This window comes from Pelophylax lessonae, assembly GCF_965119305.1.
Source record: "Pelophylax lessonae genome assembly, chromosome: 12".
NCBI lineage: Eukaryota > Metazoa > Chordata > Amphibia > Anura > Ranidae > Pelophylax > Pelophylax lessonae.
The window spans coordinates 10,856,826-10,882,860 of NC_138779.1; the positions used below are offsets into that span (position 1 = coordinate 10,856,826).

Here is a 26,035-nt window from a genome sequence, read left to right on the forward strand (position 1 = left end):
TTGTTCACACTTTTGTGCAAGGAGTTCACCATATGGCCCCTCCTGTAAGGTCTCCAGTGCCCCCCTGTGATCTTAATTTGGTGTTATCTGTTCTTCAAAAAGCTCCTTTTGGGAATATTTGCAAGATTCCTTTATTGACTCCCACAGAAGGTGGCCTTCTTGGTGGCCATTACTTCAGAACGCAGGGTTTCTGAATTGGCTGCGTTGTCCTGTCAGTCACCTTATCTGGTGGTTCACAGGGACAAGGTGGTTCTTTGTCCCTGTCAGTCATTTCTTCCTAAAGTCGTCTCGGGCATCCATTTGAATGAGCACATTGTGTTGCCTTCGCTGTGTCCTAAGCCAAAACATCCAAAAGAGATTGCCTTACATTCCTTGGATGTGGTTCATGCCATCAGGGTGTACCTGACGGCGACTGAAACAATTCTTAAATCTGATTCCTTATTTGTACTTACGGATGGATCCCGTAGGGGGAAGGCTGCATCTGCTGCAACTATTTCCAGGTGAATCAGGCAGACGGTGGTGCAGGCCTATTCCATTAAGGGTCAAGTCCCTCCTTTCTCTGTCAAGGTGCATTGTACAAGGGCGCTAAGTGCCTCCTGGGGTTTCTTCATCGGGCATCGGTGGTCCAGGTGTGCAAGGTGGCCACCTGGTCGTCTGTGCATACGTTTACAAGGTGGACCTCCTGGCATCTGCGGATGTTGCTTTCGGCCGCAAAATTTAGCAGGTCGCTGTTGTAGAGGCTGCGGCCTCTTGAGGGTGTGTTTTTTTTTTTTTTTCCGGGTGGTAAACCCCAGTTGTTCCTGGTTGGGCTCCCTATATCCTGGTTGGCTATTTTTTTTTTCTGTTAGGCGTTTTTTTGTTAACAGTTTGCTGTGTGCCCACCCCTCATGATGACACTGCTTTGGGACATCCCAACGGTCAATGAAGATATGAAGCTGTGTCAGGAAACCAGACCACACGAAGATGCAAGTAAAATAAAGCGATTTATTATTGTAACAATAAAAATCCCACAGCAAGAGAGAGGAGCAAAATGAAGAACAGATGGGGTCAAGTTTGGAAGCGGGTAGTCATCCAAGCCGAGATAGAGTGCAGAAGCGAGTAGTCTGCCGAAGCTGGGTCGTCAACCGATGCAAGGTCATCTGATGCGGGGTCGTCTGCCGATGCGGAATCCAGAGCCAGGAAGGTCGACAGCCAAGTCATGCACGGAGAAACCACAGAGACCAGAGGACTGCTAACAATGATGCACCCTGGAGCACAAACGCAAGGGCAAGGTCTGAAAGCCATCAGGGGAGATATATAGTCAGGTGTGCAACATCATCACTGAGCGACGCCCAGGCAGCAGACAAGTGATGATGCAAACAGAGTTTATAAGAGACAGCAGTCTGCACATGTCCAAGATGGCTGCCAACAGGAAGGCAAGGTAAAACCTTGGCAGTCCGTCAATGAACGAAAGAGAAAACTGGATTTTTATCTTACTGTAAAATCCTTTTCTCTGATGTTCATTGACGGAAACAGCATCCACCCTTCTGTAGAGTTGGGTTATGTATTGTTCTGACACTGCTTGTTACAAAACTGACGTCCTAGAGCAGGAAGTGGGAGTATACCACCTGGGACTGCCCATGGGCGTGGTCAAAGTCTTAACTTTTGTTAACCCTTTTCCACCTAGTGTCCTACTTCTAGGAAGAGCAGTGTAACCCAACGGTCAATGAAGATATGAAGCTGTGTCCATCAATGAACATCAGAGAAAAGGATTTTACAGTAAGACAAAAATCCATTTTTTTTTTATTGGTCTTATGTAATACAGATACTCCTCACTTAACGACCAGGTTCCGTTCAAGTGACCAGATTGGTAAAAAGAAATTGTTCGTTAAACGAGGAGTCACAAGTAATCAATATTTTAAGCATTCTTAACTACTGTACTGTACTGTATTCTGGGAAAAAAAGGTCTGAACACAAAACTCCAACTCAATAAAGTTGTTTTATTTGCATAAGTACAAAACAAAAATATAAACAATAAAAATCCTGTACATTACTGTATTGTACAGGATATAATGATGTACAGTGTCCAAAAATGTAAACGTATACTGTACAGTAGACATTTAGAGTAACATTTTAGTCATCAAATCCTTCAAAGGGTAAGGCTCGGTTTCCACTAGTGCGACTTGCGGTGCGACTTGACACATGTCAAGTCGCACAGCAAGTCAAAGCCCATTGTTTTCAATGGGGTACGTTTCCACTGCCGCGGCTTCAGTTGCCGCGACCTCAAAAGTAAATCGTGTACTACTTTTGAGCGCGACTTCCCTCTATATATGAGGGACAAGTCTAACTGAAGCCGCGGTTTACTTTTGCTACGAAGTCGTGCTAGAAGTAGCACGACTTCGTAGCCGCACTAGTGGAAACCTAGCCTAATAGTGCTTCAGGGTCATCAGTGTCATCATTGAAATTACCAGCAGGGTCGACAGTGTCATCATTGGAGTTACCAGCAGGGTCATCTTTGTCATCATTGGAGTTACCAGCAGGGTCATCAGTGACATCATTGGAGTTACCAGCAGGGTCATCAGTGTCATCATTGAAATTACCAGCAGGGTCATCAGTGACATCATTGGAGTTACCAGCAGGGTCATCAGTGTCATCATTGGAGTTACCAGCAGGGTCATCAGTGTCATCATTGGAGTTACCAGCAGGGTCATCAGTGTCATCATTGAAATTACCAGCAGGGTCATCAGTGTCATCATTGGAGTCACCAGCAGGGTCATCAGTGTCATCATTGGAGTTACTAGCAGGGTCATCAGTGTCATCATTGGAGTTACTAGCAGGGTTATGAGTGTCATCATTGAAATTACCAGCAGGGTCATAAGTGTCATCATTGGAGTTACCAGCAGGGTCATCAGTGTCATCATTGGAGTTACCAGCAGGGTCATCAGTGTCATCATTTGAGTTACCAGCAGGGACATCAGTGTCATCATTGGAGTTACCATCAGGGTCATCAGTGTCATCATTTGAGTTACCAGCAGGGTCATCAGTGTCATCATTTGAGTTACCAGCAGGGACATCAGTGTCATCATTGGAGTTACCATCAGGGTCATCAGTGTCATCATTTGAGTTACCAGCAGGGTCATCAGTGTCATTATTAAAATTACCAGCAGGGTTATGAGTGTCATTATTGGAGTTACCAGCAGGGTCATCAGTGACATCGTTTGAGTTACCAGCAGGGCTATCAGGAGTGGTAGATAAGGGAGAAGATGACAAGGAAATGATAGAACTGGTAGGGGTAGCTTGCAAGAAGAATTCTGTTCAGGTGCTTTGCTTTGTCATTTTCTTTTTTTCGTCATAAATTTCAGGATAACATCACATAAGCTCCTTCATCTGCCGTTCCACTTTAGAGAACCTTTCAACATTTGGGTCCATCTCTTCTAACTGTAATAAAGCTGCATTTACTTTTGAGAACACGCCAGCTAACCCCCTGACTGTGAACTTCTTTTGTACTTCTTCCATTGTTTCCTCCTTTTCTTTTTCTTGTTAGCATGTTAGAAGGTTTGAACACTTTTTTCATTTATAACTTCAACATCTGTTTCATCAAACCCTTCACTATTGTTTACAAAACGCTTTAAGCAGTTTTTCCATATACCCTGCATACACTTTTCTGTTACTTTCTCCCAAGCTGATGCAATGTTTTTTATGCAGTGTAAAATGTTGTTAGCTTTCCAAAAATCACGAAGGGTAACTTCATCATTTTCAGTTTCTGCTACAGCTTTGGAAAAGGTGGTGTGCAAATAGTTGGCCTTAAATGTTGCTATTGCACCCTGATCCATGGGTTGTAGGATAGCAGTTGTGTTTTTAGGCAGATACACTACCTTTACATCTGGATGTAGGTCATCAAGATGCTGGGGGTGGCCTGGGCCATTATCAAGCAGGAGGATCATTTTAAAGGGAACACCTTTTTGCACATAATAATGCTTGACAGAAGGTATGAAATAATTGATGAACCAGTCATCAAATAAAGCCTGTATCATCCATACTTTATTTGCACGATAATAAACAGGCAGTGTGTGCTTACTAACCTGCTTCAACGCACGTGGGTTCTGTGAACGATAAATGAGGAGAGGCTTTAACTTGAACCCAGCAACATTTCCTCCCAACAACAACGTGACCCTGTCTTTAAAAGCCTTAAAACCGGGCATTGTTTTATCTTCTTTGTGTATGTAGGACCTTTCTGGCATTTTTTTCCAGAAAAGTCCAGTTTCATCCACGTTAAATATCTGCTCGGGACAGTAGCCACCTGATTCGATGATTTTATCAAATTCAACCACAAATATTTCAGCTGCTTCCACATCTGCACTTGCAGCCTCACCTCTGATACTCCGATTGTGGAGGTTGAATCTTCCACGAAACCTTTGAAACCATTCATGACTTGCTGTAAATGTTTCAGTCGATTCTTCTCCTTTGTGCACTTTCAAACTGTCAAAAATACTGAGTGCTTTGGTTTGAATCAATAAAAGACTCATTGGCATTCTTTTTTTCTTTTTGGTTATCAATCCATACCACCAGCAATTTCTCCATTTCATGAATGAGGCCTTTCCGCTGCCGAGTTATTATGGCTTGATATCCTGTCAATGCTTTTACTGCCTCTTTCACTCTATCCTTATCCTATAGAATTGTTGAAATGGTAGAATGTGCAAGTTCCAATTCACTTGCTATTTCTTTAACTTTCTTTCCAGCCTCATAGTCCTTAATGATCTTCATGTTCATACCAAGATGAATAGATTTTCTTTTTTTCAGAGCACTTTCTGCAGGTGCACACACACTTTTTCTCTTTTCTGGCATGGTGTGGGCAATACCTTTACAGTACAAGCACACATTACATTACTGTATATACTGTAAAGCCATAACAGTACAAAGAACGCTGGAAGTGGTATTGAGGAGAACCGAGTACAGTACAGTACATACCTGTAAAATAGCAGGCCGGGAGTGAGAACTAGGCTGATGCAGTGATGACATGACGTCCTGCGCGGGTCAGGAGAGGCGGTCGTAAGTCCGAACGATCGTAAAACAGGTAAGTCGTTCAACGAGGTGTATCTATATTCTAATTTTCTGAGATACTGAATCTTTGGATGTCACTAGCTGTAAGCCATAATCATCAAAATAAAAGAAAGAAATGCTTGAAATATATCACTCTGTGTAACGCATCTATAGAAAAAATATGTTTCACTTTTTGGATTTAATTACTGAAATAAATAAACTTTTTGATGATATTCTAATTTTATGAGATGCACCTGTTTGTATGTGACCTGTTCCATCAGTCCCATCCATGTAGGGACACCATCAGCCACCTTTTGACCTCATCATGACATTTATATAGAGACAAGGCACTTCTAGTAATACCCCCACCCCCCCAATTGTCACACTGTTCCCTCACACCTCTTTCCTCATTCTTTCCCTTTTTGTATTTCTTATTCTAGGATGGGGACATTATGTATTATTGTAATACCTGCAACCAGCCTCTGTGTGTTAAATGCCGAGAGGAGACACATAAAGCCAAAATGTTCTCCCGCCATGAGATCGTGACTCTGGCTAAACGTGCCAAGGACATCCATAAGAAGTGCCGTAAGTTTCATCTCATCACAGAAGATCTAAATCGTTTTTTCGTTGTATAGAAGGTTTGCTTCTTATGGGATGGTGAGGTAAGGTGGCCACTGGATTTCAATTAGACCTGTTCAGCCGAATATCGATCCATGTGAATGACCAGTGCAAATAAACAGAAGTCAATCTACTAATCCACTTCTGTTCAATTAACCTGTTGGATAAAATCCACTAGATACAGGAGATGGTCAGAGACTGCAGATATGTTACAAGAGATGATCAGAGACATAATACAGGAGGTTGTCAGAGACTGTAGACATGATACAAGAGATGGTCAGAGACTGCAGACATGATACAAGAGATGGTCAGAGACTGCAGACATAATACAAGATTGGGTCATAGACTGCAGACATGATACAAGAGACGGGCAGAGACTGCAGACATGGTATGGGAGATAGTCAGAGACCGCAGCTTGATTTAAGAGATACTCAGAGACTGCAAGATGGTCAGACTGCAGAAATACTACAGGAAACTGCCAGAGACTGTGAACATGCTGTGAGAGTTGTTGGAGACTGGAGATAAATTACATGACACTGCTAAAAATCACTGCTATAACAGGGCAATAAGGAAACACAGATTAGTGTCTGCAGGGCCCGGGGGAGTTAACATTGTTCCCCACTTTCTCTGTATGCTACAGAACACCTCCCTCCTGGGTTATAGAGGGGAGGAGGAGGAGGTAAAATCACTTCTCCTTACTTCTCCTTCATACAATATGATGAGTGATTGTTGTCACCCAGGTACATATAGGAAGTGTGTTAGTGGCAGGATCACCAGGTGAAAATAGGGGTATAAGCCTGAAAATAAAGGAAACTAATGCAGCATGTAAGGACTGGTAATCTGCGATGAACATTTTGGTTGGAGTTGATCTATTGGTGTGCTCTGCACTGATTTACCAATAAATGGATATAGATATATTATTTTACATTGCTGTCTTATATATTTTCAGCTTTACATGAGGAACCCTATATCATGTTTTCTACAGAGAAGAAGTCAATGTTGTGCATCAACTGTTTCCGTGACATGCAAGTGTGAGTGATGGCTTCCATGTTATTCCTCCAGTTCTTAACCACTTGCTTACCGGGCACTTTCACCCCCTTCCTGCCCAGGCCAATTTTCAGCTTTCAGCGCTGTCACACTTTGAATGACAATTGCGCGGTCATGCTACCCTGTACCCATATGAAATGTTTTATCATTTCTTTCACACAAATAGAGATTTCTTTTGGTGGTATTTAATCACTGCTGAGTTTTATATTTTTTGCTAAACAAACAAAAATACCAATAATATTCATAGTTTGTTATAAAAAAAATTTGCAAACAGATAATAGGCTGCACTAATAGGTGGCATTGATGGGCACTGATCAGAAGGCACTGATGGGCACTGAAAGGCTGCACTGATGGCCACTGATAGGCGGCACTGGTTGGCACTGAGGAGGCTGCACAAGTTGGCACTGATAAGGAGGCACTGATAGGTAGCACTGATGGGCACTGATAGGTGGCACTGAGGGGGACTAATAGGTCGCACTGACGGGCACTGATAGGCAATTGTAAGTGACACTGATAGGTAGCACTGATGATGAAGCACTGATGGCCACTGATTGGCAGCACTGATAATTGGCACTGGTAGGCATTGATAGGTGGTACGGGTGGACACTGCTTGGCAGTACTGATAGGCACTGGTGGGCACTGCTTAGCAGCAATGGATGTCCGTGTGCGGAACCGATGTCCCACTTACACAAGCTGGTAATCTGCTTTTGTTTCTCCTCTCTGTCAGCATGAAGGGAAAAAAAAAATCCCATTGCCAGCTTCTGTTTACATCACGTGATCAGCTGTCATTGGCTGACAGCTGATCACATGATAAAGGGCCGGGATCGGCCCCTTACTCCAATCTGTGATTAGCCGAGTCTCATGGACTCGCTGATCACAGAGCGCTCCGCCCATGCCCAGCAGGGAGCAGGCAGGCAGGACATGCACAGGAGTACGTGTATATGGATGCCCTCTCGGCAATTTAGGCCCAGCTATAGCACGGGTGGGAAAAGGTTAAAGTCGTAGTAAACTGCTGGGTGTTTTTAAAAAAAAAAAAAACCTGAAATGCAATGTCATACTGTGCTAGTGTGCAGTGCATACTAGCACATTATCTGAAACTTAGCTGAAAACGAAGCCTTCCAGGGGCATGCTGTCACTGCTGAAGGCACTTCCATCTTCACCCATCTTCCTCCTGACTTTGCAGACTCCGGCTGTGTGAGTGGCCTAAGCCACGATGACGTTACTGCCGCACACGCGTGGGAGCCACCATTTACGGCACAGAACTCACAGGACTCTGAAGGAACGGCACGGGTATTCCGTTCTTTCAGAGCGCATGTGCCGATGATGTCACCGGCTGCACGTACAGTAAATATCTCCTAAACAGTGCACATTTAGGAGATATTTACTATACCTATAGGTAAAATTCATGCATGGGAGTTTACTCCCACTTTAAAGGACAACTTCACTTTCACAAAGAAAATTACATGAAATATCTCACTGTTATGCAACCAGTTTTGTAATACAATGTAATTTAAAATGATCCACTGCTATTAGTAGGAAAGCAGGAAGTCATACACCGATAACATCAGATCCCATCTAACTTTATTAAACCCAGACACGGTGCAGCCCCACCTAGGCCCCCCCCTTCTGCATTTACTATGGCTCAGTTATGAATGAACAGAGTCAGTGATCGGTAAAGATCACTGACTCTATTAGGTGAAGGAAGGGGCCAGTAACTGACCCATTTTCCGCCCCCTTTCCTGCTTTTCATCCCCCACATCCCCCTCAGCAACCGGCTGGGCGGGAGAGGATAGGAATCCGGCAGCACTGCAGGGAATGAGGGGGACCCGGGGGAGTACACAGGAGCCCGATCACAGCAGGAAGTGGATGGGAGGAGCAGCATGTAGAGGAACAGCTGCAGGAGGAAAATGGAGGAGATCGGTTCCTCTATATGCTGCCCCTCCTATCCAAGTGTACAGGGCCGGGTCGTAATTGCAACCCCTACGACCCCTGTACATACGCCCCTGTTTACAAATATTTGTAAAAACGTTCAGACATCTAGTTTATGGCCTACTCAAGACTTTTATACTTTTTGTTTGCTGCACCAGGAATGTATTCAGCTGATTTAAACATTTATTTGGGCTTTAAAAATCAAATTTTTCATATCTGTCATATTATAACTCTTGATCTGAAGGTCTTTTTAAATATTATTGCTACATTTAAAAAATGGTGCGCTTTTTTTTGGCAGGGAGAGCCGCGCTCATTGCATCGATATTGAAACGGCTTATGCCCTGGGATGTGAAAAGCTGGATCAAGCTGTCCTGGTGAGTCAGAAAGTTTAGTAAATATAAACTCCACACCACTGCCCGATCATGTCACCAGTGCCAAGGCAATGGCGATGGTCACATGGCCTGAAAATGGGGGACTTCCAGAGCAATCATTTGCTAAATGTAGGGTCTGTTCTCCCTCCATCCAGCAGGTGGGAATTACATTTTCTAGAGATGGTGCCCTCTTGTGGGTGAAGGGGATTCAGGGACTTACCTGGAAGAAGGTGGAGCTTTATTCATCTACATACATATACTGTACACTACTATGCAAACGTTTTAGGCAGGTGTGATGCTAATGATGTACATGAAGAATTCTTTCAGAAATAGAAATGTTAATCGTTTATGTTTTATCAATTAAGAAAATGGAAAGTAAATGCAGAGAAATCCAATCAATATTTGGGGTGACCCCCCTTTGCCTACTTCTAGGTAGACTTGCACACAGTTGGTAAAGGAACTTGGCAAGTAGGTTGTTCTATATACATCTTGGGGAAATAAGCACAGATCTTCTGTATATGTTGGCTGCCTCCAATTCTTCTGTCTATTTATGTCATCCCAGACAGAATCCATGATGATCAGATCAGGGCTCTGTGGGAGCCAAACCGTCACTTCTAGTTCTTAATGACATTGGCTGTATGTTTGGAGTGGTTTTGCCTGCCTCAGAATAAATTTGGGGCCAATCACAAGCATCCCTTCTTCCTCAGCATTGAGGACACCATTGATCCTGACCAAATCTCCAACTTCATTTGCAGAAATGCAGCCCCAAACTTGCAAGGAACCTCCACCATGCTTCACAGTTGGCCGCATACATTACTTATTATACCGCTCTGCCACCCTTCCCTCAACAAACTGCCTCCTGCTACAACCTAATATTTACATTTTGACTCCTCGGCCCAGAGCACCTGCTGCCAATTTCCTGCACCCAGTTCCCATGTTTTCCTGCATAATTAAGTGGCTTAGCCTTGTTTCCCCGTCTGAGGTTTTGCTTTTTTTGGCTGCAATTCTTCCATGAAGACCACTTCTGGCCAGACATCTCTGGACAGTAGATGAGGGTACCTGGGTCCCACTGGTTTCCACCAGACTTCTCTGGACACTAGATGGGTGTACCTGACTCCCGCTGGTTTCCAACAGACTTCCCTGGACACTAGATGGGTGTACCTGGGTGCCACTGGTGTCCACCAGACTTCTCAGGACACTAGATGGGTGTACCTGGGTCTCCTTGGTTTCCACCAGACTTCTCCGGACACTAGATGGGTGTTCTTGGGTCCCATAAGTTTCAACCAAAATTCTCTGGACACTAGATGGGTGTACCTGGATCCAACTGGTTTGCACCAGAGTGCTCTGGACACTAAGTAAGTGTACCTGGGTCCCACTGGTTTCCAACAGACTTCCCTGGACAGTAGATGGGTGTACCTGGGTGCCACTGGTGTCCACCAGACTTCTCTGGACACTAGATGGGTGTACCTGGGTCTCATTGGTTTCCACCAGACTTCTCCGGGCACTAGATGGGTGTACCTGGGTCTCATTGGTTTCCACCAGACTTCTCCGGGCACTAGATGGGTGTACCTGGGTCTCATTGGTTTCCACCAGACTTCTCCGGGCACTAGATGGGTGTACCTGGGTTCCATTGCTTTCCACCAGACTTCTGTGGACACTAGATGGGTGTACCTGGCTCCCTCTGGTTTCCAACAGACTTCCCTGGACAGTAGATGGGTGTACCTGGGTCCCACTGGTGTCCACCAGACTTCTCTGGACAGTAGATGGGTGTACCTGGGTCCCACTGGTTTGCACCAGAGTACTCCGGACACTAAGTAAGTGTACCTGGGTCCCATTAGTTTCCACCAGACTTCTCCGGACACTAGATGGGATTACCTGGGTTCCGTTGCTTTCCACCAGACTTCTCTGGACACTAGATGGGTGTACCTGGCTCCCACTGTTTTCCAACAGACTTCTCCAGACAGTAGATGGGTGTACCTGGGTCCCACTGGTTTCCACCAGACTTCTCTGGACAGTAGATGGGGGTAGCTTGGTCCCACTGGGTTCCGCGAGCTCTGTGCTGATAGCACTGCTGGTAATCTTCCAATGTGGAAGAGAAGGAAGCATGATGTGTCTTTCATCTGCAGCATTAAGTTTCCTTGGCCAACCGCTGTGTCTACGCTCCTTAACCTTACCCAATTCTTTGTGCTTCTTCCATAGAGGTTGAACAGCACATCTTAACCCCAGTCTGCTTTTAAATCTTTGCCTAGGAGAGACAGATGCAGTATAACTCATTTGTGTCTTGTTGCTGTGCTCAGTCTTGTCATGGTGTATGACCTGTGACATGAAACTGTCTACCACATCTTCACATTAGTAGCAGAGTTTGGCTGTAACTCACCCAGGCTTTCTACACAGCCGTTTCTGTTTTAGATAATGGCTATGTTTCAAACTAATATGACCATATGAAATAATTCATCATGCGCACCTGCTTTGTATAATTGGTTAATCATACACCTGACTCTAATCCTACAAAATCCCTGACTTTGTGTGAGTGCCTAAAATGTGCAAGTGATTTGTGGCTGGTTTGAAGCCAAAGGGTAGTCACACCAAATAATGATTTATTTTTGATTTTTCTCCTGTTTGCTCACTTTGCATTTTATAAATTGATAAAAATAAATAATTAAATTATATTTTTTAATATAACAACAAATAAAATATATATTTTAAAGCATTCTTACTTTACAACATTTCTTCACACCTGCCTAAAACTTTTGCATAGCACTGATGGTCAGTGAGAAGAAAGATCCCCTTAAGCTGGATACACACTATACAACTTTTGTGGTTAGATTTCCTTTAGATTTACCTTTTCTATGTAGTGCAAGGGCCGGCCTGATTGCATACAAATTGAAAGAGTTTAGGTCTGACCTCATATTATATGGTTTTGGTAAATCTAAAGGAAAAAGTCTTCAGAAAATCTTATAGTGTGTATGGCCCTTAAGGCCAGTTCCACATGGGCAGGCTCTTCTGCTCCACTGATGCAGAATGGACACAGACATGGCCTGCTCTCCTCTATGGGCAGTCAGATGTACACAGACTGCCTGTCCGTTTACATCTGACTGTCATCCATGCCAATCTTCCAGATGGGTGGGGAACAGATCCCCATCCGTCAGTTTCTAGTGGATAGTATCGGGTCAGATGTTGGCGGTTGTCAACGAACACGTCTGTTGACACCCGCCACTCCATAGAGGAGTCTGAAGGGTTTGATCGGGTCCGCCTGAAAAACAGGTGGACCTGATAGGTCCCACCTTGCGAAAGGGCCCTTAGGTGTGTATATATACAGGTGCATCTCATTTAGTTGGAATATCATCAAAAAGTTTATTTATTTCGATAATTAAATTCAAAAAGTGAAACTCCTATATTTTATATACATGTGTTACACACAGAGTGATACATTTCAAGCATTTCTTTATTTTAATTTTGATGATTATGGATTACAGCTAGTGACACCCCAAAATTTCAGTATCTCAGAAAATTAGAATATTACATCATTTTCACTAGCTGTAAGCCATAATCATCAAAATTAAAAGAAAGAAATGCTTAAAATATATCACTCTGTGTGTAACACATCTATATAAAATATGAGTTTCACTTTTTGAATTGAGGTACTGAAATAAAATTACTTTTTTGATGAATATTCTAATTTTTTTGAGATTTTTTAGATGAACCTGTAAGTAAATATACAGTGCTCAAATAAATGAAAGGAACACTTTGAAAACACATCAGATCTCAATGGGGAAAAATATCATGCTGGATATCTATACTGGTATGGACTGGGTAATGTGTTAGGGCCTATACTGGTATGGATGGCAGTGGTAGACCTGCCAATTCTGGTGTTCAATGGCAAATGCCAGTCGAGCTCCATGGTGCCGGGCAGTGAGCACAGGGCCCGGCCCATTAGCGGACTTTTGGCCCTCAGGCCCCCCTCCTGAAGTCTGTTTCTGATTGTTTGGTCAGAGACATTCACACCAGTGGCCTGCTGGGGGTTATTTTGTATTACTCTGGCAGTGCTTATCCTGTTCCTCCTTGCACAAAGGAGCAGATACCAGTCCTGCTGATGGGTTAAGGACCTTCTATGGCCCTGTCCAGCTCTTCTAGAGTAATTGCCTGTCTCCTGGAATCTCCTCCATGCTCTTAAGACTGTGCTGGGCAAACCACAAACCTTCTTGCCATGGCACGTGTTGATGTGACATCCTGGAGGAACTGGAGTGGCTGTGCAACCTCTATAGGATCCAGGTATGGCCTCATGCTATCAGTAGTGACACTGACCCTAGCCAAATGCAAAACTAGTGAAAAACAGTCAGAAAAGATGGGTATGATGCCCATCTAGGGCACCTGTTTTTAATTGCATTAACACCAAAGCAGCTGAAACTGATTACAATCCCCTCTGCTACTTAACTGACCAGATCAATATCCCAGGAGTTTAACCACTTAAGCCCCGGAAGATTTTACCCCCTTCCTGACCAGGGTTTTTTTTTGCGATTTTTTTTTTTTTTTACTGCGTGAATTTAACGGACAATTGCGCGGTTGTGCGACGCTGTACCTAAACGAATTTCACATCCTTTTTTTCTCACAAACAGAGCTTTCTTTTGGTGGTATTTGATCACCTGTGCGATTTTTTGATCATGCGCTATAAACAAAAAAAAGAGCATAAATTTTGCAAAAATAACAATATTTTTCCCTTTTTTTTTTATATGAAATTCCCCCCAAAAAATGTAAAAATCAAAATTTTTTAACATTTTCGGCCAATTTGTTTTATGCTAGATATGTTTGGTAAAAAAAAATCGCAAAAAGCGTATTTTGATTGGTTTGCGCAAAAGTTATCGCGTTTACTAACAAAGGGAAAGATTTTTGTCATTTTTGGTGTTTTTTTTTTAACGAGTAATGGCGGCGATCTGCGATTTTTTTTTGCGGGACTGCGACATTGCGGCGGACAGATCGGACCCTTGACTGACATTTTTGACACTTTTGGGGGTACCAGTGACATTACTGCAGTAATCAGTGCTATACATATGCACTGTTACTGTAAAAATGACACTGGCAGGGAAGGGGTTAACTGTATTGGAGAGGGAGGGGTTAAGTGTGTCCTAGGGGCGTGCTTCTAACTGTGATTGGACATGTCTCCTATTGTAAAAACAGAGATCAACGGTTCTACATAGTAGAACCGTCTGATCTCCATTTTTACACAGGGGAGAATGACAGGCAGCTTTGTTTACATAAGCCGCCCGCCTTTCTCCCGCTCTACCGACGATCGTAATGTGACCGGCGGACATCAGGTCCGCCGGTCACACGCCCGGACTCCTCTGTGAACGAGCCGAGGCGGGCGCACGCCCGCTATTGGCTCAAAACCCGGTGACAGGCTAGCGACGTAGATCTACGTCACTCTGCCTGGCCGGGGCTGACTGCTGCAGTAAATATACTGTGCACAGTCGGCAAGCGGTTAATTAACTTGATGCTATACTCTGATTATAAAGTGCTCCTTTCATTTTTTAGAGCAGTGTATGTAGCACCCTCTAGTGTGTGCTAGAAGTGAAACTAGGAAAATTTCATTTAGCTCAGGGCTAAGCCTGAGCTATGGAATCTGGGTCAGGGTTTACTAAGGTTCAGGATTGGGTGACTCTTCCTGGCAGCATTCTGGTGCCTCCCCTGGTCTAGAAGGTTGGAGAATCTAGAATTAGTGGATGGAGGTTAGGAGAAGGGGGCAGTGGGCCGCATTGCCTGCGGTACTGGGCCACAGGTTGGACATGCCTGCTCTAATAAATAACAAAAACAAAGTCATGGACTGTTCTCTGACTCTAGGTGCTTATGAAAATTCTGTGTGCCTGGCTGTGAAGGATTGGAGAATCCAAGTTCATCACTAGTTCCTATGGGGATGTGCTACATACAATGGGAATAAAAAGTCTACATACCCCTGTTAAACTGTCAGATTTCTATGATGTAAAAAAAAGAGAGAAAGGTAAATCATTTCAGAACTTTTTCCACCTTTAATGTGACCTATAAACTCTACAACTCAGTTGAAAAACAAACTGAAATCTTTAAGGGGAGGTAAAAATAAAAAACTGAAACAATGTGGTTGCATAAATATGCAAGACAGAAGCCTTTTCTTCCAAAGAAAAAGATCCAAGCCGGGTACATTTTGCAAGAACACATCTGAAGTCTCCCAAAAGCATGTGGGAAAATGTGTTCTGGTCTGATGAAACCAAGGTTGAACTTTTTGGCCATAATTCCAAAGGTAATGTTTGGCGCAAAAACAACACTGCACATCACCAAAAGAACACCATACCCACCGTGAAGCATGGTGGTGGCAGCATCATGCTTTGGGGCTGTTTTTCTTCAGCTGGAACAGGGGCCTTAGTCAAGGTAGAGGGAATTATGAACAGTTCCAAATGCCTGTCAATATTGGCACAAAACCTTCAGGCTTTTGCTAGAAAGCTGAACATGAAGAGGAACTTCATCTTTCAGCATGACAACCACCCAAGCATTCATCCAATTGCGCGGTCGTGCGACGCTGTACCTAAACGAAATTGATGTCCTTTTTTTCCCACAAACAGAGCTTTCTTTTGGTGGTATTTGATCACCTATGTGATTTTTATTTTTTGCGCTATAAACAAAAAAAGAGCGACAATTTTTTGAAAAAAAAAAAAAAAACAATATTTTTCACATTCTGCTATATAACATTCCCCAAAAAATTAAAAATCAATTTTTTTTTTAACATTTTAGGCCAATTTGTTTTCTGCTACATATTTTTGGTAAAAAAAAATTGCAATAAGCGTATTTTGATTGGTTTGCACAAAAGTTATCGCGTTTACTAACTACGGCAAAGATTTATGTCATTTTTTTTTTTTTTACTAGTAATGGTGGCGATCTGTGACTTTTTGCAGTGACTTTGACATTGCGGCGGACAGATCGGACCCCTAACTGATATGTTTGACACTTTTGGGGGGACCAGTGACATTACTACAGTAATCAGTGCTAAAAATATGCTGTTAACTGTAATAATGACACTGGCAGGGAAGGGATTAACACTATGGGTGATCAAGGGGTTAAATGTGAGCCTAGGGGAGTAATTCTAACTGTGGGGGGGGGGGGGGCGTGTATTCTGAAATGATCATAGACATGTGCTCCTATATAGAAGGATTACATGGGCTCTATGACCATTCCAGGGAGAAGAACAATCGGCTGTGTTTACAACATCCGACCGTCCTTCTCTCTCAGCGGGGAGCGATCGCCGGTGTCGGGCAGCAATCGGAGCCACCTGACACACGCATCAGCTTCCCTGCTGAGAGAGAAGGACGATCGGCTGTTGTAAACACAGCCGACTGTTCTTCTCCCTGGAATGGTCGCCCCCTAGCTGCCACCAAGCAAACAACATATCCATACATTGTTTTGCCTTTACGAGCCACCCTGCCGCCGATATATATATATATAGTAAGCGGTCAGCAAGTGGTTAAGGGCGTGCACGCTTATGCAACCATATTTTTTTATTTTTACTTCCCTCCATCTAAAAGATTTCAGCTTGTTGTTCATCTGAGTTGTACGGTTTATAGATCAGATTAAAGGAGGAAAAAGTTCTGAAATGATTTATCTTTGTCTCATTTTCTACATCACAGAAACCAGACATTTTAACGGGTGTGTAGACTTTTTATATCCACGGTATAAATGTAGCATTTGCATAGCCCTTCAGCCAGCGAATTAGCATATACATTTGTTCTGTGTGAACTGGGCAAAAACCAATGTTCTGTCGGCAATTTTCTCTACAGAACGAATGTTTTTGTTAAATTTGGGCAGTAATAAAATTCTGCATTGTGACCACTGGATGGAACATAGGAAATACATGTTTGTAACAAATGATACGTTGTAACCGTTTTATAGAATGCTGGAAGGAATTAGAAAATATGATTGTACGTTTATTTGTGTGTGCTGAATATAGACGGTGAAGGAGTTGCAGACTTCAACCCGAGAGGCGATTGTTCTTCTGAAGGCCATGATCGAAGAAGTCCACAACAGCGCTGAGGAAGAGGAGACGTCAATCAACACTCTCTTCAGCAGCATGCAGGTATCCTGGAGCTCCTCGATGGCTCACTTTGTTTTGGGATTCACCCAGAATAAGAGTCACAAACTCGAAATCCCTGACACTTCCTCCCATTTCTCAGCCAATCCGAAACCCACAAGACCTAAAACAGCTATTCTGTGGGATTGATCTACTAAACATGGAGAGAGCAAAATCTGGTGTAGCTGTGCAAAGAAACCAATCAGCTTCTAACTTCAGCTTGTTCAGTTAAGCTTTGACCAAAAAAAATGGAAGCTGATTGGTTTCTATGCAGAGCTGCACCGGATTCTGCACTCTCCAGTTTTAGTTTATCCACCGCAGTGTGTATTTCTATTCAGTTGTCACTAGGTGGCACTAAACAGCTAATATTAGTTATAAGGATGGGGATTTACTTTTAGGATAACGCTGACCGCACATCTGTTTATTACATTATGGGATCCACTTATAGGCTTATTTACAGAGAAATGCAAAGTTTATTCGGCTATAATTTTTTAAAATATATATATATAACCAAAAGTATTGGGACGCCTGCCTTTACACACACATAAACTTTAATGGCATCCCAGTCTTATGCTGGGCATACACTAGCCGAAAAATTGTTGGAAAATCTGTCATTTGGTCCGTCCATTCGTTTTTCCTCCAGTTAATGGGCACAAATAGAAAATCGGTTTTAACTTTTCAGAGATGAAAAATCAAAGGAACAGTTTGGAAAATTCTGCCAAACAAACGATAAATTGAAAGGTTAATGTGTTTCTCGCCCGAACTGTTTGCACTACACATATGTGACAAAATGCGAAAGATGGATTTATGTCCAATGAATGATTTATCTTTCAAAATTTGGTCATTACGTGACGGCACGATCGTCTGCTCGTCTTTCGAAAATGAGTTTGAACAATTTTTCGTACAGTGTATGGCCAGTCTTAAGCTGGATACACACTATACAATTTTCTTTAGATTTTTTCCTTCAGACTTACCAAAACCATATAATATGAGGTCAGACCTAAACACTTTCAATTTGTATGCAGTCAGGCCGGCCCTTGTACAACATAGTTGAAGGTAAATCTAATGGAAATCTACCAACAAAAGTTGTATAGTGTGTATCCAGCTTTAGTCCGTAGGGTTCAATATTGAGTTGTCCCACCCTTTGCAGCTATAACAGCTTCAACTCTTCTGGGAAGGCTGTCCACAAGGTTTAGGAGTGTGTCTATGGGAATGTTTCACCATTCTTCCAGAAGCACATTTGTGAGGTCCCAGGCACTGATGTTGGATGAGAAGGCCTGGCTCGCTGTCTCCACTCAAATTCATCCCTAAGGTGTTCTGTTGTGTTGAGGTCAGGACTCTGTGTAGGCCACTTTTGCATTTCATTTGGAAATCAAGGTCCCAGAGTTTGGAGGAAGAGTGGAAATTCCAGGCACAGATTCCAATTTGCATGAGGTTCAGTGTGAAGTTTCCACAGTCAGTGATGATTTGGGGAGCCGTGTCATCTGCTGTTGTTGGCCCACTGTGTTTTATCAAATCCAAAGTCAGCCCAGCCCTCTAGCAGGAAATTCTAGAGCCCTTCATGCTTCCCTCTGCTGACCAGCTTTATGGAGACGCTGATTTCATTTTCCAGCATGACCCCATAGAGAATCTGTGGGGTATTGTCAAGAGGAAGATGAGAGACACCAGACCCAACAATGCAGAGGAGCTGAAGGCCGCTATTAAAGCAACCTGGGCTTCCATAACACCTCAGCAGTGCCACAGGCTGATCGCCTCCATGCCACGCTGCATTGATGCAGTAATTCATGCAAAAGAATCCCCAACCTAGTACTGACTGCATACTATACTGTACATCAGGGGTGGGGAACCTATGTCCCGGGGCCGTATGCGGCCCTCGACGCCCTCAAAGTCATTTGGTCCGGCCCCCTGTGCAGCGGAGTCTGTGTCTCTCAGCTGATCTGTCAGAATGGAGCCAAGGCTCCATTGTGACAGTCTGAGTGAGTCACAGGCGGAGTGATATCAAATGCACTCTGCCTGTGACCAATACAGGAAGCATCCCCTCTTCCTCCAGCGCGGCACCGTTGCTAGCCAGCATTTCCCACCAGCAGCACACACAGCAGTACCAGCCAGAGCCAGCAGCACTCACAGCAGTATAAGCCAGAGCCAGCAGTACCAGCCAGAACCAGCAGTACCAGCCAGAGCCAGTAGTACTCACAGTAGTACCAGCCAGAGTCAGCAGTACCCACAACAGTACCAGCCAGCAGTACCTGCAGCACAGTACCAGCCAGCAGTACCCACAGCAATACCAGCCAGCAGTACCCACAGCAGTACCAGCCAGTAGTACCAGCCTGAGACAGCAGTACCCACAGCACAGTACCAGCCAGCAGTACCAGCCTGAGCCAGCAGTAGCTATAGCACAGTACCAGCCTGAATCAGCAATACCCACAGCAGTACCAGCCTGAGCCAGCAGTACCAGCCAGCAGTACCCACAGCACATTACAAGCCAGCAGTACCAGCCTGAGCCAGCAGTACCCAAGGCAGTACCAGCCAGCAGTAGCTATAGCACAGTACCAGCCTGAATCAGCAATACCCACAGCAGTACCAGCCTGAGCCAGCAGTACCCACAGCACATTACAAGCGTGCAGTACCAGCCTGAGCCAGCAGTACCCACAGCAGTACCAGCCAGCTGTACCCACCAGCAATACCAGCCAGCTATGCCCACCAGCATTACCTGCCATCAGTTATTTTCAAAACTTCCACCACAAAGTCGACTGCGCTCCAGACTGACCGACGCAAACCTGGAAAACCAGTTGCGAGTAGCAACATCATCAATACCAGCTAACATCACACACCTCACTAAAGAAGCAGTTGCAGCCATCACATTAGGGGTGAGTTAATGTGCCTGTTATATTTGGTCAAACATTTAATTAAGTTGATAATTTTGTACGGCCCCCGAATGATTTTATAAATACCCAAATCCCTTGGCAGAAAAAAGGTTCCCTGCCCCTGCTGTACATGGACAGACTTTTCACTAAGACAACATTTCTGTATTAAAATCCTTTTTTTATTGGTCTTATGTAATATTCTAATTTTCTCAGATACTAAATTTTGGGGTGTCACTCGCTGTAAGCCACAGTCATCAAAATTAAAAGAAAGAAATGCTTGAAATATATCACTCTGTGTGTAACACATCTGTATAAAATATATGAGTTTGATTTTTTAAATTTAATTACTGAAATAAATTACCTTTTTTGATGATATTCTAATTTTATGCGATGCACCTGTACAGCGCTTCCAGAAATTATTCACAGCGCTTCACTTTTTTTACATTTTATGTTACAGCCTTATTCAAAAATGGATTACATTTATTATTTTCCTCAAAATCCTACAAACATTCCCCCATATTGACAACGTGAAAGAAGTTTGTTTGAAAGGTATTTAAAATTAAAAATTAAAAAATCCCATGTACATAAGTATCACACCCTTTGCCATGACACTCAGAATTGAGCTTAGGTGCATCCTGTTTCCACTGATCATCCTTGAGATGTTTCTAGAACTTGATTGGAGTCCACCTGTTGTAAATTCAGTTGATTGGACATGGTTTGGAAAGGCACACACCTGTCTATATAAGGTCCCACAGTTAACAGTGCATGTCAGAGCACAAAACAAGCCATTAAGTCCAAGGAATTGTCTGTAGACCTCAGAGACAGGATTGTACGGAGGCACCGATCTGGGGAAGGCTACAGAAACATTTCTGCAGCATTGAAGGTCCCAATGAGCACAGTGGCCTCCGTCATCCATAAATGGAAGAAGTTTGGAACCACCAGGACTCTTCCTAGAGTGGGCCGCCCGGCCAAACTGAGCGATCGGGGAAGAAGGGCCTTAGGGAAGGAGGTGACCAAGAACCCGATGGTCACTCTGACAGAGCTCCAGTGTTTCTCTGTGGAGAGAAGAGAACCTTCCAGAAGAACAACCATCTCTGCAGCACTCCACCAATCAGACCTGAATGGTAGAGTGGCCAGACCAAAGGTACTCCTCCTGGAGTTTGCCAATAGGCACCTGAAGGACTCTCAGGCCATAAGAAACAAAATTCTCTGGTCTGATGAAGCAAAGATTGAACTCTTTGGCCTGAATAGCAAGTGTCATGTCTGGAGGAAACCAGGCACCGCTCATTACCTGGCCAATACCATCCCTACAGTGAAGCATGGTGGTGGCAGCATCATGCTGTGGGGGATGTTTTTTAGTGGCAGGAACGGGGAGACTAGTCAGGATCGAGGGAAAGATGAATGCAGCAATGTACAGAGACATCCTTGTTGAAAAACTGCTCCAGAGCGCTCTGGACCTCAGACTGGGGTGAAGGTTCATCTTCCAACAGGACAACGACCCTAAGGACACAGCCAAGATAACAAAGGAGTGGCTATGGGACAACTCTCTGAATGTCCTTGAGTGGCCCAGCCAGAGCCCAGACTTGAACCCGATTGAACATCTCTGGAGAGATGTGAAAATGGCTGTGCACCGACGCTCCCCATCCAACCTGATGGAGCTTGAGAGGTCCTGCAAAGAAGAATGGGAGAAACTGCCCAAAAATAGGAGTGCCAAGCTTGTAGCATCATACTCAGAAAGACTTGAGGCTGTAATTGGTGCCAAAGGAGCTTCACCAAAGTATTGAGCAAAGGGTGTGAATACTTATGTACATGGGATTTTTTTGTATTTTTATTTTTAATAAATTTGCAAAGATTTCAACCTCCTTTCACTTTGTCATTATGGGGTTATGGTGGTTAAACGGCGACACATACACCGGAATGTGCAGCTGTCATCCATCGGTGGTGAGATCAGGACTTGGTATTCCTACCACAATATGATGTATACTGCCTAAATACAGATTTTATTTGTGTTAAATGTGAGCAGCTCTTTTATAAGTATTTTTTAATAAAATGTTATTGATTGGGTACTATGCCATTGGAGGTTTCCCCTTTTTTGTCTTACATAATATTGGAGCAAAGGATTTGATCTATATCTTGGAATTGTTCAATCGATCAATAAGCAATTATGCCGACCATGCGAATGGAAGGCAACATTAGCTGGTGAGTTTGTTATCCATTGGGAGCGGGATCACTTGCACCTGATTTGGTGGTTTGAAACTGGCTCTTGGAATAAGGATAATACCGCTACATTTTAAAAGGGTCTTCACCAGTCTTTCTTATGAAGATTAACATTGGGTGTTTATGTGGTACCCCTAAGCCCCCCCTTTTCCATTTCCACTGAGGGGGCTATATTATGTGTTATTTGATTTATTCAATGTGATTTTATGCTTTGTATTGTTCTTACATTTCATGTTTAATATCTCCATTTATTGGAGGTTTTTTAACATTCATTTAATAAAATAATTACATTTTATATAGTTGGGATTTATTATTACCCGACGTGGGAGATCAACACCTTTTTAAAGTCCCGATTTTCCTCCTTTTCCATTGTTTTTTGACTACCCTTGGGATGTGGTGTTGACAGGATTGGCTCTGGCATTTTCTTTTCTTGTCTGGATGTTTATGGACTTTTTGTTTTTATACAACCATCATTTTTGAACTTTATGGACTATTATTGCATTTCATTGGAATGCTAGTAACCTTTGTTTTGGTGTTCACAGCTCTACCTTTAGGCTACGTTCACATGTTGGCGTAGCAGATCACAGGCAGAATCACCGCGATTCTGCCCGCGATCCGGAATTCATTGCAAATCGCGGGACGCCTGTGCGTTGCCATTGATTTGCAATGGCACCGCAAATGCTGTACGATGTTGCCGTGATTTCCGCCTGCCGAATCGCGGTAACATCGCGCAAACAAAATCGCGGGTCGCATGACACCCAAAAAAGGTACAAGAGCTTCTTTGGGGTGTCATGCGACCCGCGATTTTGTTTGTGCGATCTTACCGCGATTCGGCAGGCGGAAATTGCGGCAACATCACACAGCATTTGGGGTGCCATTGCAAATCAATGGCAACGCACAGGCGTCCCGCAATTTGCAATGAATTCCGGATCGCGGGCAGAATCGCAGTGATTCTGCCCGCGATCTGCTACGCCAACATGTGAACGTAGCCTTAGACCCGGTTCACACTACTCCGACTTGGGGTGCGACTTGTGCGACCTCAAGTCGCTTGTCATTACAAATTCAATGTAAATTAATGAGAGCCGCTTTAATATGCACTACTGAAGTCGCTCTGACTTCAGAAAGGTTCCTGTACTACTTCAAGGTGACTTCTATCCGACTTGTGCACATAGACTTCAATGGGAGTCGCCTCTAAGTCGGACCCTTATCTATTTTCAAGCGACTGTGTTCAGACTTTCAGGAAGAAGAAAAAGATTAGCCAGGCATTCCCCACAGACAAAGTCGCCTAACATTTAAGTCTCTTCAAAGTCACGCTAAAGTCGGGCTAAAAAGTCGCTCCTTCATGGGGCGACTTTCTGGCCGCGGTAGTGTGAACCGGCTCTAAAGTATTACACTGTTACTTTTATTGCATTTTTGTTCGATTTGGGATATATGGTGGCAGCAGTGTTTTTTTGTGCATTGAGTGTATTGCATGCACTTTATATATACATATTTAATTGTATTTGCTTCACGTTTTATATACACAATTTCATTTCTCATAGCGCAGAGTACACAACTGTTTATCATTATGGGGGATTGTTTGTAGAATTTTGAGGAAAATAATAAATTTTGGAATAAAGCTGTAACATAAAACAATGTGGAAAAAGTGAAGCGATGTGAATATTATCCGGATACACTATATGTACGGCCCCACGGAAAAAAAAGCTTAGTCCACCGAGGGTGCATAAATGCATACTGTAGACAGGAAGGGGTTAATAAAGTGTATTGCAGCTGTCAGTTTATTTGAATTCACAAGCTGCCGAATTCTGGTAGGTGGTAGATTTTTGGAGATTATTTGAATCAAATTTGCAATTCCCAGTGCCTTTTTAAAGCATCAGAAGTTGAAATCATGATAATGGCTCTAGATCAGACAATCTAAAACAAGAGAAGAGGATACAAATGTCATGTAATTAGTTATCACTGAAGGTCTCCCCTTTACCCCTGGAAGCCTTTTATATATTCAGTTGCAGCAGCTCCACCACTGGGATAAAACCATTATAATTCGTGGAAACTTGTGTCTGGTTTTCTCAGGATTCGTTATGTTATTACTGTTTTAAAAACATTTTTGTTGAACTTTTTACAGGAAAAGCTGGCAGAACGGAGAAAGAGTCTATTGAAAGCTGTCCAATGGTAAGACTCTAATTCTTAACCACCTGACCTCCGGAAGGTTTTAACCCCCTTCATGTCCAGGCCATTTTTTGCTATTCGGCACTGTGCTACTTTAACTGGTAATTGCGCGGTCATGCAACGCTGTACCCAAACAAAACAAAAATGTAGCGAACATGCGGGCAACCTAATCCCGGAACTAGGCAAGTAGGCAGCGATGTACGGATGTACAGGTACATTGCTTTTTCCTTCGGTAGCCATTGCGGGTGGGCGGCCGCCAAGTGGATAATATAAAGCTCCTAATTAGGAGCCTCCCCCTGCCACTAGTACTGTCTCTACCAGACAGGGTACCTTTCCCTACGGGGGGTAGCCAACATGCGTTCACCCTAAACCTGAAACTAGGCAAGTAGGTAGCAATTTACAGGTGCATTGCTTTGCCTACAGCGGCCATTGCATTTTGGGTGGCCGCCTAGTGGCTAATATAAAGCTCCTCATCAGGAACCTCTCCCTACCGCTAGCACTGTCTCTACCAGACAGGGTACCTTTCCCTATGGGGGGTGGGGGGGGTTGCGAACATGCGTGCACCCTAAACTCGGAACTAGGCAAGTAGGCAGTGATGTACGGGTACATTGCTTTGCCTACAGCGGCCATTGCTGGTGGGCGGCCGCCAAGTGGCTAATATAAAGCTCCTCATCAGGAACCTCTCCCTACAGCTAGCACTGTCTCTACCAGACAGGGTACCTTTCCCTATGGGGGGTGGGGGGGGTTGCGAACATGCGTACACCCTAAACCCGGAACTAGGCAAGTAGGCAGCGATGTACGGGTACATTGCTTTGCCTACAGCGGCCATTGCGTTTTGGGCGGCCGCCTAGTGGCTAATATAAAGCTCCTCATAAGGAACCTCTCCCTACCGCTAGCACTGTCTCTACCAGACAGGGTACCTTTCCCTATGGGGGGTTGCGAACATGCGTCCACCCTAAACCCGGAACTAGGCAAGTAGGCAGCGATGTAAGGGTACATTGCTTTGCCTACAGCGGCCATTGCTGGTGGGCGGCCGCCAAGTGTCTAATAGAAAGCTCCTTATCAGGAACCTCTCCCTACCGCTAGTACTGTCCCTACCAGACAAGGTACCTTTCCCTACACTATCTACTCACATAAAGCGCTTCACATTTGGGAGCTAAGACCCTAAGTAGGCTCTGCCTGACCTAAGATGGCCGTCAGAGTCACATGCAGCAACAGCATCTAACCCGATTGCTTACCCAGTAAAACCATAGAGACACCATGTTTCTCATGATTTCCCCTCCAGCTGCAGAGCCATTACGGTTTAGCGCCACCTGCGGTGGAGAAAATAAACTGCACCTGCCTTCATACTGCTGAGGAGTAAGAAGAATTGTAATACTGTTATCTTAGATTCTAAATATCAGTATTTTCATTGTTTTATTTACAGTATATTTATTCTAAATGTATGTGTTTCTGCATTGGGTTTCAAGTCAACATGAAGAAAAGGAAAAGGCATTTAAAGACCAGCTCTCCCACCTGGCTTCTCTATTACCCACCTTGCAAGTAAGGATCTATTTATTAGGGTTACATATTCATTTACAGGGAAAATAAAAACAGAATAAAGATGACCTGTAGCTGTCTAGAAAGTGCTATGAAATACAGCTGGTGTCTTTAAAGAGTAACTCAATTTTCATGGAGGAAAAACTATCAAATAAAGAAATAATAATCTTGTTTATACA

General features: G+C 43.7%; 1 protein-coding gene across 2 annotated transcripts in view; it reads left to right on the top strand.

The window, feature by feature from the left end:
- The window catches only part of RNF207 (ring finger protein 207), a gene marked incomplete at its 5' end in the record, with an annotated part of 137,641 nt that overhangs the window by 32,840 nt on the left and 78,766 nt on the right, over window positions 1–26,035 (top strand). For both annotated transcript variants that reach the window (XM_082273313.1, XM_082273314.1), the window contains 6 exons: window positions 5,460–5,604; window positions 6,587–6,668; window positions 8,912–8,987; window positions 16,951–17,076; window positions 24,274–24,320; window positions 25,787–25,859. In XM_082273313.1, the coding sequence (XP_082129439.1) occupies window positions 5,460–5,604; window positions 6,587–6,668; window positions 8,912–8,987; window positions 16,951–17,076; window positions 24,274–24,320; window positions 25,787–25,859 (549 nt within the window). The remainder of the gene's footprint in view (window positions 1–5,459; window positions 5,605–6,586; window positions 6,669–8,911; window positions 8,988–16,950; window positions 17,077–24,273; window positions 24,321–25,786; window positions 25,860–26,035) is intronic.